This window comes from Lepidochelys kempii, chromosome 1 (assembly GCF_965140265.1).
Source record: "Lepidochelys kempii isolate rLepKem1 chromosome 1, rLepKem1.hap2, whole genome shotgun sequence".
In the NCBI taxonomy this organism is placed as follows: Eukaryota; Metazoa; Chordata; order Testudines; family Cheloniidae; genus Lepidochelys; species Lepidochelys kempii.
In genome coordinates, this window is record NC_133256.1 from 113676862 (window position 1) to 113695852 (window position 18991).

Below are 18991 nucleotides of genomic sequence, written 5' to 3' on the forward strand. Positions count from 1 at the left end.
CTTAATAGTTACACCTTCGGGATTCTATTCGATGAATCTATTGGAGTGAAAGATGTTGGAGTTTAATATTTAAAAATTAGATAAATAATTTCAAGAAGAATTGTTTAACACTGTACATACTAAAACAAGCTCTATCAAAAGAGCCCTATATAAAATGAGTTATATTCCCTCTTCCTGTTACTAGAAAGAGAAAGTCATTCAAGTGTTGTTTCTCTCCATAGATCCTGAGGTTCACCCTCAAAATGAAGATTACTGGGGCCACGTGAACCCCATAGGACCTAGGGCCTGCTACGATGAAGGAAAGAGAGTTGCAGAAACAATGTGCTATGCCTATATGAAGCAGGTATTTGGTTGTCAAATTCAGTGGGCTTGCCGTACAGGCTGAGTACAAATGCAGAACAAAACTGAAAATATGTTGCTATAATTATAGCCTCTATGAAAGATTTGCATGGTTGATCATTTATTTCAAACAAATTAAATCAGTAACTTAGCACTAGAATAAAGATGAATTTTATGAGGTATTTGTAACATAATTTATTAGCTTACCTTTTTATAAAGGAAAAAGATGATGGTTAAGGGTGCGTTTTTCTTCATTAATCAGTATTAACTTTTATATGCATTAATCTTTTCTTATTTAGTTCAAATAGTGTTTGAAGCTGAAAAGCTATATAATGTCCTTTAATTTGTAGTGCATGGAGCTCTCTAATGTCTGATTTTTTATTATTATTTTCTTTTTGTTTTGTTTGGCATTTTTATATTAAGGTGGCAGAGGAAACCAGTGTTAATGCATTATACAAAATATTTCAAACCCTTGCAATGAGTAAATTCTTAACATTATTTTAAAACATATAGCTGTGACTTAAACATAGTAAAAACATTAATGACATTTTAACTTACGTCTGTGATCCAGTATGGTATAGCATAAGCCAGTCATGTTATGGATCAGAAAGAGAATAAATCTAAAGGATCTTGTCTGATTTGCTCCACAAGTTTATCTTGTAAGCCAGGGATCGGCAACCTTTAGCATGTGGCCCATCAGGGAAAGCTGCTGGCGGGCCGGGACAGTTTGTTTACCTGCAGCTTCCGCAGGTTTGGCCAATTGCAGCTCCCAGTAGCTGCGGTTCACTGTTCTATGCCAATGAGGGCTGCGGGAAGAGGTGGTCCGGCCCATGCTGTTTCCCGCAGACCCCATTGGACTGGAGCAGCAAACCGCAGCCAGTGGGAGCTGCGATTGGCCGAACCTGTGGACACTGCAGACAAACCATCTCAGCCCAGCAGCGGCTTTCCCTCATGGGCCAAAGGTTGCCAATCTCTGTTGTAAGCTGTAAAATGAAGATAGCAGTAGCAATTGAGGTGATGTGTGTGTTTTATAATTATCTTTAGCACAGCAGCTCTTTCCATGATGGCTTGCAAACTGTTATATCTACCTGTGAACAGGTTTTATCCTGCTATGAGGTCTTGCACATGTAACATGTTGAATCCTCCGCAATTAAATGGTACATACAGTAATATACTTGTAGCACTGCAGTCCTATGACTAGGGCCCTACCTAATTCACGGCCATGAAAAACATGTCTCAGACTGTGAAATCTGGTCTTCTCCGTCTAACCCCTCATTGAAATTTGGTCTTTTGTGCGCTTTTACCCTATACTATACAGATTTTTATGGGGGAGACCAGCATTTCTCATATTGGGGGTCCTGACACAAAGGGGCGGTCACTAGGTTATTTAGGGGGGTCGTGGAATTGCCACCCTTACTTCTGCGCTGACTTCAGAGCTGGGCAGCCAGAGAGTGGAAGCTGTTAGCCAGGTGCCCATCTCTGAAAGCAGCGCCCCGCCAGCAGCAGGGCAGAAGTAAGGGTGGCAATGCCATACCAGGCCATCCTTACTTCTGCCGTGCTGCTGGCGGTGGCTGTGCCTTCAGTACCGCAACCCCTCTACAATAAACTTGCAAAGCCCCCCCACCCCCCATTCCCTTTTGGCTCAGGACCCCTACCATTACAACGCAATGAAATTTCAGATTTAAATAGCTGAAATCATGACATTTAAGATTTTTTTTTAAAAAATTCTGTGACCGTGAAATTGACCAAAATGGACTGTGAATTTGATAGGGCCCTACCTATGACCGAATCTGCAAGCTATTACTGTTTTTTTTTTTAATATAATAGGACTATACATGGTAGTAAGCACTACGTTTGGTAGTAAAGGTTTGCAGGACTCTGTGCTGTGTACACATGCATTAAATGAAAACTCCTAATCTGCAATCTGTCTTTGGAGTTGGTATCTCTGCTTTGATATTTCATTTTCCATCATGTGTGTGTGGTGTTGAGGAAATTCTCATTGCTTATTGTAGATATTGTTTTAAAGCTATTGCATCCTTTTCCTTTGTTCCTTTAGAATTGCAACTCAACGAAAGATCATCTGACTATATCATACCTTCCTTTGAATCTCTCTGCTGACTCTTCCTCCATCTAAAGCTTAAGCTCCATTTTCTTATCCATAGGGCCCTTCACAATTCTCTCTTCTCCCTACTTACCAAGGTCTGATGTATGCTAGAAAATTAGGTAATTTTAACAACGTCAATCGGGGTGTGAAAAATCCACACCCCAAGCACTGTAGTTAAGATGAGCTAGATCCCCGTGTAGACAGTGCTAGATTGTAAGAAGAATACTTCCATCAACCTAGCTACCACCTCTTGGGGGAATCCCTCCGGTCAGTATATATCAGCGATACACAGACTTAGGCTCATGAGCTGCAAGTGGCTCTTTAATACGTCTCCTGCAGCTCTTTGCAACACATGATATTAAAACACTGTGGTTTAATTCTTAACCAGTCAGGAGGCTTTTACTATGACGATAATTGTAGTTGATAAAATAATAATACTTGGTCATTTTGCTGTGAAAGTGTGTGTGTATGTATGTATGTATGTATATATAGTACTATAATAAATGAAACAATGAATTCACACTACAGTGGCTCTTTTGGTTAAGGTTGATTGTTAATTTGACTCCTGAACTACTGAGGTCTGGTCCGCACTCTTTATCACACCTCCCCCTCCACTCTGTCGATGGCAATGGTCTCAACCTTCTGTTTATCTGCTTCTTAAGCAAACATCTTGTGTTTTATGCATAGAACAGGTTCCCTGGCCTAATAGTAATGCTACTAGCTTCTCTACCTAAAATCACTGAATCATCTCTGATGGGGGCATCTATAAGAAACCAGGCAATGTTTAGTGATTGGGTGGTTGGAGAAAGTCTGTAACTATAAAATTAAAAGAAAGCTAATACTATGGTGCAGTGGTAGCTGCTCCCTAGCTAAGGTTGTGTTAGAGAGTGTAGTTTTAGCAGGAGCTTTAAACCTTTGTTTAGTAGTAATTTCATTGAAATAGCAAAAAGCAATACGTAAAATATAAATTTTGAGCATTATTTGAATTTTTTGTGGTGGTTTAATGAAAAGTGGATTGATACAAAGAGAACAGTAAGGTCAGAAATTGCTTCTTTTGGCCATTTTCCCACTGGATTGTCTTTTTTCTTGCATTCCTTTTGCAAGAATGTAAAACACTCAGGGGACATTGATGCTGGTCATGTGTTGATTGCTCAAGTATTAATTAAGCATCCGTGTTTCTTTCTAGATCTTTTTATAATTTCTTGGTCACAGTGGAAAATACTGAATCCTTAAACCCATCAGATTTCCATTTGATGACAAATCTGGTGCAGTGTGAGAGCTATCAATCACTTTTGGGGCAACAAGAGAGATTACCAAATACCTCTGGGGCCCAGGAGAAAGATGGTTAGCTAGGAAAGAGACAGCACAGTCTTAAGTGACCTTAACAGTGCAAAGGCAGAATAACTCTTCAAATGCATGGAATGTATCACAATTAGATGTATCAGTCTGCTATTGATATAAAAGCATAAGAAGTCAATATTAAGGTTTTGTCTTAGAGAGCCAGTTTGGTGAAGTTGGGGTACACACTGCTTTTGGGTATCTGTTGGAGCTAGAAGTGAAAGCCTTATGGAGCCAGAGATGAAAAGTGTTATATAACAGCTAGGTATTGTAATGGAGTTGGTTATTGAAAGTGTTATAGGCAATGTGAAGGTGGAAAGAACACACAAGCTTTTTCCTTTTAGCTTCCATGTTTCGTTTGTTTCCATATTTTTAGGGTTTTGGTTGGATGTGGTCTGACCTTCACAGATCAACTGTCACTAAATGTCATCTTTTGTTTCTAATACATATTCAAGTGTTAGTTTAATTCTCCCTATCCTTCATATGTTTTTTTTAAACTGTAAACTCTTTAGGACATATACTGTCTTTCTCTGTTTGCACAATGGGGTCTTGGTTGCTGTCTAGGCCCCTTGGAGTTAATATAACATTAATATTAAATACCAATTTGGTGATCCGTTTCTGGGTAACGGACAGTGGCAGCTAACACTTATCTTCTGGTAGCGCAAAGGAATCTGTAAAAAGGCACTGATTTCTCCCTGCCTTATCACTGCCCAAGCATCCTCACTTTAAAAGCAGAAAGCTTTGATGCCATTTGATATTGCACAAAAGCAAGAATTTGGTAACTGAGCACATGAAATCTTGCATGATATGCTCTCAGAGGAAAAACAGATGCTGCTCTGTACAGATGGCTTTTTTACTGTTGCACCTTACTCACTGGAAGTTTTTCTGAGCATTTTATATGACTTAGGATTGTGTGAAGGCGACTTTTGTTTTAGATCATGTTAGATAAAGTTCACAATGTGATAAGAATGAGCTCTCGGCCCTGCAATGACTGCCTACTGCTGTGACTATTATTCTTGCACAGAGGTGATTCACTTTTGTAGTAATTTTTTAGTGTTTTCTGCTCTTTTTGTAATGGGGCAGGAGAAACACGTATTGGTTAAGAAACTCAGAAATATAAACAGACACGCTGCTGGTGTGTTACAAATGTTTGTAACTGCACTGGAGTATCTGCAGATATTCAAACCATGCAGAGTCAAATTCTTAAGCACAGTTACATGCATATAGGTATGTCTTACTGTTTAAAATCATATGTTCAAATGTGCCATTCTAATAAAAATGGCACTTTTGTAATGTGTCCAATCAGTTTTTTAATGTGTGTTCACAACTACTTGGTATCCCTATTTACAGCAGTAATCTGAGACTCTAATTTATGAGGTTCAGTGACATCTGCACTTCCCAGAATCTCAGCAAGCATGTTTTTTATCCACTTCTCAGGACAGGTGGAAAATATCCTTTCTGACTTTTTTCCGCTACATGTACACTGGAATGCATTGTTCACTGCCTGGCTTGTTTGGAAATTGCCACTCGGCCTGTGCTCAGTCTCTTGAATTATGATGGGAAACTGTGAGGTTGTGTAGGACACCCCACTAATTATAGGAAGCGAGGTGTGGGCAGTCATGCCTAATGGTTAGTCAGGTGCTAGAGCTGAAGTCAGGAATCAAGCCAGGGCTCAGAGATAGGGTCAGGTGCCAAGCCAAAGGTCAGAGCTGGAGGTAGAGTCACAAGGCAAGCCAGGGGTCACAGCCTGAATCCGCATCAGAGGTAGGTCATAGGAGCAGGAACGTGGAGCAAAGCAGGAACTGGGCACAGACAGGTGTCGGGAATAAGGAAGGCAGGAGTCAGGCCATATAGGCAGGGTCTGCAGTAGCAGCTAGCTCGGGATTCACCTAGTTGCTTGGACCAACTTTCTGTGCCTCTTTCTGGTTTAAGAACTGGGTCCCAGCCAATCAGTGGGACTGGATGTGTCCCCCAATCAGGAGCTTTATGTGAGTTAGAGCTTCGCTAGCCCCCTTCTTCTCTGGTTTGGGTGAGCTGCTGTGTGGCAGGCACAGCCTGAGCACTGCCTGCAGACCTATGGGCCTGGGTTTGAGCCCTGCCATCTCTCACACTAATATGATTATGCACATCCCAACTACACCAGTTTAAGCTGACAACTGTTCGGAATTCATTTTCCATTATCCCACATAACATGAACCAAATATATTCTTCTGTACAGTTGTGAAACTATACTAAATCATTGTTTTGTTAATGTAAACTAGGTTAAATACTTAGTTTTGCACTTTCCTTGACACTGTTTGAAAGATGTAGTGTGGTTAGCGTCTGATTTCTTCTTTTTACAATTAAAAAATAAACTCTACTGCTTGGTGACCTGAAGTCTTGTTTCAGACCTTGTGAATTTCTAGATCATTAATCTTCCTTTTTAAACCCACATTTTCATACCAATTAAATTGTCCTTTCTACTTGTGGTTCTGTTTAATTGGCGGAGCAGTATTACTTGTGGGTGCCAGATTAAAACTCTGCAGAGTTTCACAAGTGGAGTGCTAATAAGTAATCATCCAGTCTTCCCTTATTTTATGTGAAGCAATAGCTTCCAAATTGCCTCAGGATACCTCATTCTCTAATTAAAAATCTACAGTTTTTGTATTCCTAACTTCCCTACAAATATATTGGAAGAGATTGGATGTAATGATTATCGTATCAAGATATTTATTATTACGGAATTTTGTCATCCTTAAATATATCTAGAAGGTTTGTGTCTAGCCCCAAAGAATAATTGCATATTGCTTAAGTTTTATCAGACCTACTCAATGTGCAAAAACTAAATAGTGGGTGGAAAGATAGAGACAACTAAATGGAAAAGATGAGGTTTACAAAATAAAGATTAAAGAGCATGAGTTTTAAACAGAAAAGCAAACGTTGAATAACTATATTGTGAACACAGCTTTTTTGTAATGCGCTTCCTGTTTTGTTTTTATTCATTGCACTTGTTTCTGTAATCCTTGTTTGTTAATGCACAAATTGAGTTGGTTTCAGTATTCATAGGCAGCCGAGATATAAAATTTGAGAACAAAAATTGTTGATTAAATTGCTAATAGAACTACATTGTAATTAGTAACACTAAGTATAATTGCTCAGTAATTATCAAAATTAGGGCTTGTCTACACTGACACTTCACAGCGCTGCAACTTTCTCGCTCAGGGGGTGTGAAAAAACACCCCCCTGAGCTCAGCAAGTTTCATCGCTGTAAAATTACACTTTGTTAGGATTCCAGAGAAGAATTATTGTGGATTATGGATCAGGTCAAAAGTAAGTACTAACAAATGCTGAAAATTGTCAAAGTAATGCGAAGGATCACATTTAATTCATATTAGCAGTGAAAATGAGTTTAATTTCCAAGGGCGGGCTAGGTGGGTCACAGGCCAAGTGAGATGGCTGTGCTACAGGAAACATGCCTTCGCCTTAGAGCAGGCAGTTAGCCATCCTAATTATTGATCCTGATACAGGAGAGAAGGTGGTGATGCATTGTCTCAGATCAAAAGCTTTTCTGAAAGCCTTTGTACGGCTCTGCCATACTCAACACTGGACCTGAAGGTGCCCAGCTGGCTCAGTCGGTAGTGCATGAGTATCTTAATCTCTGGGTTGTAAGAGCCCAATGTTGGGTGCATTACTGTCTATCTACTGGAACTACTTACCAAGAGTTGTGGTGCATTCTTCATCATGAGCAATTTTTAAATCAAGACTGGGTGTTTCCCTAACAAATATACTGTAAATCAAAAAGGAATTAATTCAGGGAAGTCCTACATCAGCCCAGTGATATGGAGGAAATCAGACTAGAAGATCAGAGTGGTCCTGTAACAGGGTTCGCTCAGCACTCTGGCGCCTCCTGCTGGCTGTTCTGGGAATTAGCTCTGCATGATAGTGCGCCCTCTTTGGGTGGTGCCTCACTTCCATCACTCCTGCTCTAGGACCCACGTCTCTCTAAGGACCGCAGCATTCTCTTCAGTGACATAGCCCTCTGGCTGTGCTGCACTCTGTGCTCCTCCCTTCTGTCCAGCCACTCCCCTTAGTGGCTGCTTCAGCGAATTGTCTGGCTACTTCCTCTTTGCCTTTGCCTTGGAGCCTCAGCCTGCAAACCCCAGCAGCCAGGAGCTGTCTCTCGCTCCCCTGGTTCCTGCTCGCAGCACTACTCTGTCCAGGGTGCTGGCAGTTCTCTCAGCCCTCCAGATACTGTCCTTCCTCCCTGGACTCCCAGCAGAGAGCTGCCCTCCTCTGTCCTGCAGCTCCCTTTTATTATGGGCCTGCTGGCCCCTGATTGGCTGCTCCCTTCAGCCTTTCTCTCATTGGCTGCCTCCTGCACAGCCTCCCTAGGGCTCTATTAACCCCTTAGAGCCTAGTGTGAGGCAGGTACCCCATCACAGATCCTTTGAGGCTTTATGATCTATGAAGGTGCACATTGACTCTAGCGTTGGTATACTTGATCACTGGATACTGCTCACCAGTCTGGGCAGGCAGCTCACATAACAAATCTCTGGCCATGCAGCTTAATGCCACAGACCTTTTCCCCTTTTTATGCTTTTAAGTGTCTCACTGCTTGTCAGTCGCCAATAACTGCTGAGCAAGCAGCTGAAGTAAGAATTTTGAAGCCATTAGTTGTACAGCTGTTTCTGCAGAGTTTGCAGTCTCATGGGCCCCAACACACACGCACGCACACCAGAAGTCAAATATAGATAGACTTCCTGTCTTTCAAAACTGCATACTTCAGCAGTTTAAAAGAAAGCCCAGCAGGATGGTGCAGGGTCATGCTCAATTCTCATGGTAACTTCTGCTCCCCACCTGGCCTGCCTAGTTATGCTAAGGTTGCTGCAAAGGCCTACTAGTTTAACTGCTTTTGGCAATAAGCATTGCAGTCTATTATTCCAGTTACTGGCCATGGCTTTGGCACTTTGCTAGGCTGTTAAAATCTCTCCTTACATTACCACAGGCAGGGCCTAATCATGTATCCATAATTGCTCTAACCACATCAGTTAATGAGTAAGTATAATACTGTATAGAACTCTCACTCACGTCAAAAATTCGATTAAGCTATTTAGGACAAGAACCTTAGATCAAATCCTGGCCCCACTGAAGTCAATGGCAAACTCTCTCTCAGACTTCAGTAGAGCCAGGATTCCCCCTCCCCCCCCCCCCCAGTTTTTTGTTCTGTAAAGTGCATAGCAGGCTTGGGTGCTGTAAAATTACTACTGATTATCAAGGCAGTGATGTGGGGAGTAAAATTTAGATTGAGTTCCAGTAATGGCGTGATGTATATTACAAATCACCGTCATGTCACCAGACTCAGGGATGACTGAGGGTTTTTTCTTATTCTCTCAGAAGGAGGTATTTCAGGAGATGCTTTTCAAAAGGTAAGGAAAGGAGGAGAGTGGTGATAACGGGAAGAAATAGTCCATATCAGAGGAATCTGTAAAAGGAAATTATTACGCAAACTCTCTCCTGTAATTGTGGCTTTATCCACTCACGTGTGCATCTTCATTACTCATCTCCAAAGCTCCCACTTTGTGTCTGTGTATATGCAGTTCAGTCCATCCATAGAAACCCTGTAATTATTGATGACCGTTTTCATTTTAGTTCTGTAATCAACAAACAAGGTAGCCAGAGCATGAGCTCCCAGTGTGATACTGTGTCATAAAAGAGCTAATTCTTGGTTATGTTAACAAGGGAATGTTGAGCAGAATTAGAGAGGTGATATTACTTTGGAATATGACATGAGTGAACCACTGCTGGAATATTGTGTGCAGTTCTGGTGTCCAAATTTTTTAAAGGATGTTAAAAAAGTGAAGAGGGTTCAGAGAATGATTTTTGGTTTGGAAACCAACCAACCTTATGATAAGAAACTAAAAATTCAATCAGTTTATTTTATTGAAGAGAAGGGTAAGAGGCTACTTGATCACAATCTATAATTACCAATGCAAAAAAGAAGATATAATACTAAAGGTTCCCTTAATGTATCATATAAAGGCATAACAAGGTTTTAATGGCTTGAAGTTGAAGTCAGCAAAGTTTAAAGTAGACACTGAGGCAAAATTTTAGGTGTGGGGAATTAGCCATTGGAAGGGTCCTTCAAATGATGAGATGAAATTTTACACCCCTTGTTTTAAATCAAGAGTAGGTGTCTATAAAAGATATAATCTAGTTCAACCACAAGTTGGGATAAATGCAGGTTTCACCAAGTGAAATTCTGAGGCCTGTATTATATAGGAGTTCAGACTAGATGATTGTAATGGTCCCTGCTAGCCTTAAAATCTCTGAACTCTTCGTTCCAGGCAGTGTAAATCATAGTGTAAAACAATCTTAAATTTTAGTAACATGCAAGGGTGAATCCAATTTGCTAATGTCATGGCCATTAAGTCAAGTCTGTGTGTATATTTGTATACTCAGGATTGGATTTTGTATTTGTAGGACCCATTGGTGACATTTTCTAAAATGAACTGCCTGCAAATAATTGCACTGTTGTTACTGTTCAAAATTGTAGATGGTATAATTTTTAAAATGTGTGTATTTTAGACATCAACAATTATATCCTTTGTAGTTGACTGCTAGTCAAGATTTTCACACATAACACACGCTAGTCAAAAGAATTTCAAGGGATGCGGGCAGCAATTTTAGTAACTTTATTTGAAAGAGAGTAATTAGCCTAGTTTTGCTCACTTTGATAGCTCTGCAGGTTTCTGGGGTTTCTCTGCAGGTTATTTACGCATTTTGTTGTAAGGATTTCTGATGCCAGAGAGTCCCCACATGCCAGAGTCACTTTGAAGCTCCTTATGTCCTGGTTTCATGCAAGTAGTTCTTCCTCTTCCTTACTAATTCTTTGCTTACTGGCTGGTGATTCATAGTAGATGAATTTGCAAATTGTGAGCGTTAAAGTTAATTAATAAGACTAATTCACCTGTTATTCCTGCTTCTGCATTGCAGCCTTAGTGTATGGTGAAGCTGTTTCAGTTAAAACCATCATTGGAAACCTTTACACTCCTAGGTTGCATTCTGTGTTGATCTGTTTTCTGAAACATGCAGACCAAAGCATCTTTCACCAAAAGTAGATTTATTAATGTAAAATATGGCATGTTTATTCTTTTAAGAAAAATATACATTGATATCATCCTCCCATGTCTTGCTGTAGACGTTATTGGAGCCAAGACGTTCAAAAATAAGTACCTACAGCTAGAGTTTCTCACTCCATATTTAGGTGCCTAAATTAGTGGCCTAACTTTCAAAGGTGCTGTGTACCCTGTATCTCTCGGTGAGGTGAGGTGAGTACCCTCGCCTTGGAAAATGAAGCCACTGATTTATTAGCCTAACCTTAGTCACGTAGTTTTGAAAATTTTGGCTCAGGGTAATAATTTCATAGGAGCCCTGACAATATCTGTTGGATAGTACATGCTACGCTTTGTATGTCATTAATTTTCCCCTTAAACAGATTTTTCTTTTTTAAAAAAAAAAGACCAAAAATTTTAGATGTTAGTATAATTTTTCATAACTTAGGTCTAGTCTACACTAGAAAAGGTTTTCTGATATAGATATACCAATATAGCTATACTGGAAAACACTCCATAATGTAGATGCAGTTTTTATGCCATCAACAAAGTGCTTTTGCTGAACAACTTATACTGGTTCAGTCACATGAGCAAAATAAACTATACCAGCAAAAGCATTTCTGTGTCAGTATAACACATTTGTGATTTGAAATATTGTGTTTAAAAAAAAAAAAGTCACAGCCCTAACCAATATTGCTGTACCAGCAAAAGTTTCCAGTGTAGAACTGACCTAAAATAAATGCCTTTGTGTACACATCCCTTGGAAATCTGAAGCTGGAATCTGTTCACTTACCTATTGTTCTGTTTTATACATAAGTAAAAGTGTATATACAATGTGCTTTTCAAGTTTTGTAAAAGCACCGAAGGCATTTTAAAGGATTTGAAAAACAGGTCTAAATATACAGACAACGGGAAAGGTTTAAGATTTGTAGGAGGCAGGAATGAGATCAGAGACATGATTTAAAACTGAAAGATTAGCGCAAGTTGTCTGCTTTGTACAGCTATGGGGTGTGGCTCACCTGGTAAAGAGTGAGAGTTAGTCGAAGGGTGCGTCTACACTGGGCTGTAAACCCACAGCAGCGAGTCTCAGATCCCAGGTCTGCAGACTTGGGCATGCACTAGGATGCTAAAAACAGCAGTGTGGGTGTTGAGCTGGAGCTCAGGCTGGGAACCTGGGGACTGGGGTGGGCTTCAGAGCCCAAGCTCCAGCCTGAGATGCAATGTTTACGCTGCAGTGTTTAGCGCTGTAGTGTGGGCCCCATGAACTTGAATCTGTGGACCTGGGCTCTGACATTCGCTGCCACTAGTTCTATAACACAGTGTAGACATACCCTAAAAGAGACAGGGAAATTGCAGTGACATTCACTGTTCCGTTTAAATAAAGGACAGCAGGCAGCTCCTGTCATTAACTGTCCAACACTGCAGGTGGCTCTGGATGCCCCCCAGATCAAGATGCCTTCAACTTAAGTGTTTGGTTTGAACAGTGAACTTGTAGCCTCCTTATTGACTCATCCCACCGCCTTCTTTGCTCTGGGAAACTTACAACTCACAGCTGGATCTATCTGGATTGAATCTTCCTTCTCCCTTCCCGCTTCAGCAAATAAATACATTTAGTATTATGAGTTTAGTATTATGAGTTAGCAGCACACATGAAATAACTGCCCAGTCCCTAGATGTTGGTGTGCTGTCCTGAGAGGAGGAGGGAGGTCACAGCAATGCAAAATGGGCTTGGAGGTGTTCAAACTAATGATGGGGCATGGCTAGGAGTATAACATTCTATAAATATTTGAAGCCTCAGATAAATTATTCCAGAAGAATATGGAGGGGGGTTACTAAAAGTAATGGGCTGAAAATGAGAGGGGAAATTTAGGCTGAATATTTGAATTAAGATTCCCAACGCTGAGATCTACTAGTTTGTGGAATAGTTTCCCAAGGGAATGGGCGGAGGCCTGATTTTCTTGTGAGTCTTCAAAATGAGGCTGCATAAAACACTATAAAATAAACTTTAGGAATAGTACTCCATTGGGATGTGGGTGGAACTAGATGATCTATTCTATCTCTGGCTTCTGTGCTAGCTACTTGAATCAGTTGTGTAGCTTGAAAAACCTCCCAGCAGAGAGGGGGATGGTGGTTTTCCCTAATGTGTCTTGAATCTTGACCATTAGGTACCCTCTCCCACTTGTAGTGTGAGCTCTTGCTGACATGCACACACTGCCATTTTGCAACCTATATTGGATAACAGAAGCCAGTTGACCCAGCGTGTGCAGTACTGCGTGAAATATAGTCCACAGTTGGAGACTCTTGTCTATTACGAATAATGGGAGTGGGGACCATGAAGGGACAAGAAACCACATAGGGCTGTTTGCAGATGCAGTGGAGGCATTCGTAAACATGGTGTAATGTACTCTGTAAGCTACTGTTAGAAGTATAAAGCTTAACACGTTGCATTACGAAGTCCACCACAGTCCCAGACTGCACACCAAGGGGATCTAGTCACATAGAGTGTTGGTGTTCTTAGGGGTTGGCCTTGTTTTGAAATGGATTAGCTTGATTTTTGGCTTATTGTGAAAGTCGAGGTGCTTATTTGCCACATGAAAGTTGACAACTGTGCTTCCAATAAAGCACACTTGGCTGATTGCCACACCCTTGGTGTGGATAGGGGACATGCTAGCAGATAGTGTCAGTATGGTCTTCGGGGTAAAGCACAGGATTGGAAGTCAGGAGAGCTGGGTTGTGTTTATAGTCCTGACACTAACTTGCTGTTACAAGTTTGGGCAAGAGACAGCAATCTTTTCTGTGTTACAAAAATTTCCCATTATTGATAGTGAGTGCTAGCTCAACACAGGTTATCTGCAAGTTTAAACAAGGGCAAACTGTGCACAGCACTGTTTAAACCTTACCCACGGTTTCTGAAATGGTGCAGAACACTGTTTGTTCTTATTTGTTCTTGCAGTTGAACCATGGGCACCTGCATCCCTTGGTGACACGTACTGTCAGCAATGGATAATTTTTATAATGTTTTTATAATGTTGCCAAGTTGTTAGCCTCTCTAATCCTTTTATCCTGTCTGTGAAATAAATACCCGCCTTTTTCACCAGGCTGCTGTAAGGATGAATTTGTTTATTTATCAATGATTCTGGGTTCCTGGGGCAGGCCGTTAAATATTGTTATAACTGAAGCTACTTTCAGGCTAACCTGTTTCCAAGAAAATCATTGTCTTTGGATGTCTCTCAAGTGAGGGATGTGTGAGCACAGGCTGCAGTTTTCTGAAGAGAAGTTGAAAATGTGTGCAGCACACTGTGTATCCCCTTATAATGGGAAAATCCACAAGCATAGTTTCACCATGTCTTCAAGTCCCTTTTTCCAGGAAGTGGCAACCAGCCACAGTCTGTTGGCAAACTGTTTGAAAACTTAAAGTTCCATGTTTTCATTGAAAGACTCAAGAATATTGTAACAGATTACATGATTTGTGTAATCCTAGGAGTTTGTGCTTGTGACTTCTGCTGCCTTTGAATTAGTGGTAAGAAGTTTACTTTTAGAGGTGAAGTTTCTACATGTTGTCACAATGAACTGTCGCGTGCATCAAAAGCCAACCCTGTGCATTAGTTCACCATGGCTGAATGTTCTCCTTGCCATGAAGGCTGAGGATTTGGCTCTCGCAGAATTTAGGTGAAACACAGTTTGTTCTCACTGACGGGTTCCAGTCCTGCAATTTCACAAGGTCACAGTTCCCTCTATAGACCACATTTGGTTCTGCTTGCTGAAACTCAGTTGACTGCACTGATTATCTGAAGATGGATTTACATAGCATCCACACAAAGCATTACTGGGTATAATGGAAACATTTCTCAGATTCAAATAAAATTTCTGTAGTATTAAAGTTGTGTAAATAAACAATGGGGATCTGAGAAATAAACTAGCCCGTAAACTTCATGTAGGCTAATGTGAAACAGTAATGTTATGGCTATGGTTAAGCGATCACTTTATTATAAGCATCAGTTCAGCACCCTGAAAATCAGGCTCCTTTAAGAGAGCTCACAATGGGCACCCAAAAATCTCTAATCACTTTATAAAAATTTCTCACTGTGCTTAGTCACGGATTATTCTGTGGCCTTGGCAAAGTCGCTTGACTGTTGTTCTCCAATCTGTGAAAATACTTTTCTGGTGTCTCATTGCTAAATCCTTAGAGCCTCTGATGGAAGACCCTATTGAATTGCAAAGTATTATTATGTTAAAGTATTTCTTAAAAGAAAAATTCATTAGGGTAAAGAACAGTCTTCAGATGGTCCATCAGTGGTTCATATTGCATTATGAATGTAGATAATTAGGGTAAATTCTCCTACCATATGCTCTGTGGTTTATGTGAAGTTACAGGAGTCTCAAGATGAGAAAGCAGCATGTGTTTAAAAAGTGTATGTTAGCATCCTTATACTTACGGAAATATCTCCCTTTTTGAAAAAAACACCTACTAAATGTGGAAGTCTGCACTTTGAAGGGATTGGCGTTGGGGGAGGGAGGGTTGTGGAATCTTCATTAAGTACAAGTTTTGTTGTTTTCTTTTGCTTACAGGAAGGGGTTGAGGTGCGAGTTGCTAGAATATTCAATACCTTTGGTCCTCGGATGCACATGAACGATGGCAGAGTTGTCAGTAACTTTATCTTACAGGCTCTTCAGGGAGAACCTCTAACGGTAAGTAATTGGCACGTGGTCCTGGGCTTAGAACAAAACCACTTAACGAATGCTATGGCCAAGATTTTCAAAAGTGACTGATGATTTTTTTCAATTCCCTAGCTTTTGGGTGCACAACCTGAAACACTTGAAAGAGGTTAGATTTTTAGAAAGTGCTGAGCTTCCACTCTCTGAAAATCAGGCCTCTAGACGTCTCAACCTGTGTGTCAAAAAATAACTAGTCATTCTTGAAAATGTTGGCCTGTATTTAAAAAACTTTATGGGTGTGCACGTTACGGTACTGTACCACAGCCTTTTTTGGTGACCTTGGGCAAGGTGTCTCTGCCTCAGTTCCCCATCTGTAAAATGGGGATAATAGCACTGCCTTGCCTTGCACGGGTGTTGTGAGGAGAAATACGTTAAGGATTGTGAGGCGCTCAGATAATAGGGGCCTTATAAGTGCCAAAGATATAGATAGAAGCATACATCCTAAATTAATCATATATCTCCACAAAATGGGTGGTGGAGGGGTACTTGAGGTAAAGGATGAGATCATGAGATATATAATTTCATACACATGGCAACTTTTTAGATTTCACATATAAAATTTGGAGACAATGTCTGGAGCAAAGAATGAGGAGAAATGGTACTAGGAAATCACTCAAGGGCTTTCTAGGATTTTATTGTTTGAATTAGGGATCTTTTTAAAGTGCGCCACAGGGTGTATACGGGACAGTCAGAGCGCAACATGTTTGAGTACTCTACAAAGCACACACTTGTAGAGGGCTTTGCTGCACGGGGCAGACAACCCCAAGATTGAAGTGCGTTGTTTATGGACAGTAATAATTTATGTGTGGTCTGCATGCTAGCAGGGCTCCTGTTTGTTTGGAAAGAAGTGTTGCTCAGGCAATAAATGTGCCTAGTCAGTAAGGAGAGGGGAGCTGAAGTCAATTTTTTCAGGGTATCTAACAGTCAGGAAAGATGTTGGGGGCCAGCATTCTTTCTCATACTTTAACACAATCTTATTAGTTCCTCTTTTTCCCCTCTTCCACTAAAACAAACAAAAATACCAATTTATAATGATAGAGGGATGAGTTGCCCTTGTGAGAAAACCTTCAAAAATGACTAGACTGGCCTAGGGCAAGGTTGCTAAGTGTCCAAGCACTGCTTATTCTTTCAGTTCTTCATACAGTTGCGCTGGGAAAGGGTTGCGGTGTTTTGGGGCTGGGGATAGAAGAAATCTATGCAATGGCATGTTCCAAAACCAGTCGTTCCTTGGTACAATCCTTCTGATTTTACATGGCTGTGGTGAGTCATTCCTGTTGTACTGCCCCATGAGCATGCCCACATCTATCACATGGGGTTAAACCAAAGAAAAAGTAGCACAAAAGACAGCGACCTCCACCCAAGAATTAATTTAACATAGGGGTTTTCAAAGGACTTTTGTAAATTCTTTTGAAAGGGCTTTCACCCTCCTATCCACCCCGTCCTTCACCCCTAAAAGCTGCAGTTGGTTAGCTGGGACTGGCTGCATAGAACAGAATATGTGGCCAAAACAGGGTGGGTGGAGTTCTTATTTCAGGCAGAGAGTTTTGATCCTAGTGGGGTTTTTGATTGCATCAGAATATACAAACACAATAAAGCAATGACTTGCCAGTACTTTCTGATTACGCCCTGTGTACTCTATGCTCCTGGGGTGATATTCAGGGGGCACAAAGTATCTCTCTCTAGGTGGCATTTAGAAGTTTTGCATAGAGCATCAGAGGTCAGATGTTGCATAGAGCATCAGAGGTCAGATGTCAGGTGTTTTATCTGACCATTCTCCTGTTGCTTATACCATGCTGGTCAAGTGGTTGATATGCCAGCTTGGCATCTGAATACGTAGTAGTTCTGAGCTTCTCAGACTTATCCAGCAGAGCCTTGACTTTTTTTATAACTACAAACTGTGAGAATGTAATCATTGCAGAGACATGAAATTCCCTGACAGCTTTCCTAAAAGGTGTTTATGCGGAATATTTATCTAGATTTAAAACAATTCATAGTTCAGGATATTTCAAAGTGTCATCAAGAAAAGCTTGGAGTAGTACTGTCCTCTGGGAGGAGAGTTGAAGGCTTGTCTATGTTCAATTTTTTTATTTTTTTTAACTCTCAACAGCCAATCTACAGTTGAACTCCTGCTGTTGCAGCTGCACCTATGGAGCAACGGGGAAATTTTAAGCAAATAAGTTGGTGTGAGCACAGCCAGTCGAATAATGACTCCCTTTAATTCTTTGGAGTCTGAAAAGTCACTAGGGAAGAGGATGAGGGTACTAGTGATGCTTCAGCATCCTGACTAGGTGGTGGACATTGGTTAACTGAAGCACAAGAAATGCAGCTCTCCATTTGGATGAATAGGCGGTCAGATTTTTAAAGTATGTCACAAGTTATTGCTATTGTTTATATTACAGTGACACCTAGAGGCCCAACCAAGGATCAGGTCTCCATTGTGCTAAGCACGGACATGTCAAAAAGACAGCCCCTACCCAAAAGTGTTCACTATCCAAGTATAAAATGAGACAACAGGTGGATGCAGCAGGCAAAGGGAGCACATGGTAACAGTGGAACAGTTCAGTGTAACAAGTAGCAATCACTGCACCCATCAGTTATGTAACCATTGCTGGATGTTTTGCAGCCATCACAGCAGAGGAGCATTACAAGGAAAACTTTGAAGAAGGCCTTGTGGTAGACTTCTTAGTTATAATTTGTAAAAGTCTCTTACCATAGATAAAATAATAATAAATAAAAATTTGACCCAAGGTCACTGTTCTACTGGTGTATGAGTATCAAAAAGCAAAATTGATTAGGCATAAGAGTGAGACTGAAGTTTTATTGAATTGGCCAACCTCAGTAAAATAAATCAACAGCCAACAGAAAAAGACTGAAAAGTGAATCAGAAATCAAAAACTTTCACTTAATTTTTTTACAACTTTTGCTGTTAAAATTAAAATCTGTTCTCATTAACTATTTTAAAACATGAGTGTGTTCATTTTTTATCCAAAACCCCCCCCACAAATAAATGGATAAAAGCACTCGTTTAAAAGAGAAGTTCAAATGTGGGAATTAATTATACAAAATGGAACATCTCTCTTAATTATTCTTCATTAGAGTCCAATGTTTTTGTCCCATGCAAACAGCTTGTTTTTATTGTTAAAGTATTTATATGAGAAGTTGTGGGGGGAGAGGGAGGGAACACAGTGTATTCTCAGACTGCCTTTAAAACATGTGGCAATGAAGATCACTGTGTAGAAAACATGCACAAAGTGAGTATTTCTCTTTCTTTCCACATATAGATAAAATTAAATATATTAAAACAGGTTTCGGAGTAGCAGCCGTATTAGTCTGTATTCGCAAAAAGAAAAGGAGGACTTGTGGCACCTTAGAGACTAATAAATTTATTTGAGCATAAGCTTTC

The 18991-nt window shown here is 40.5% G+C and overlaps 1 protein-coding gene across 1 annotated transcript in view; it reads left to right on the plus strand.

The window, feature by feature from the left end:
* The window catches only part of UXS1 (UDP-glucuronate decarboxylase 1), a 92774-nt gene that overhangs the window by 58198 nt on the left and 15585 nt on the right, over positions 1–18991 (plus strand). The window contains exons 9-10 of the mRNA XM_073351134.1: positions 222–343; positions 15442–15561. Coding sequence (XP_073207235.1) covers positions 222–343; positions 15442–15561 — 242 coding nt within the window. The remainder of the gene's footprint in view (positions 1–221; positions 344–15441; positions 15562–18991) is intronic.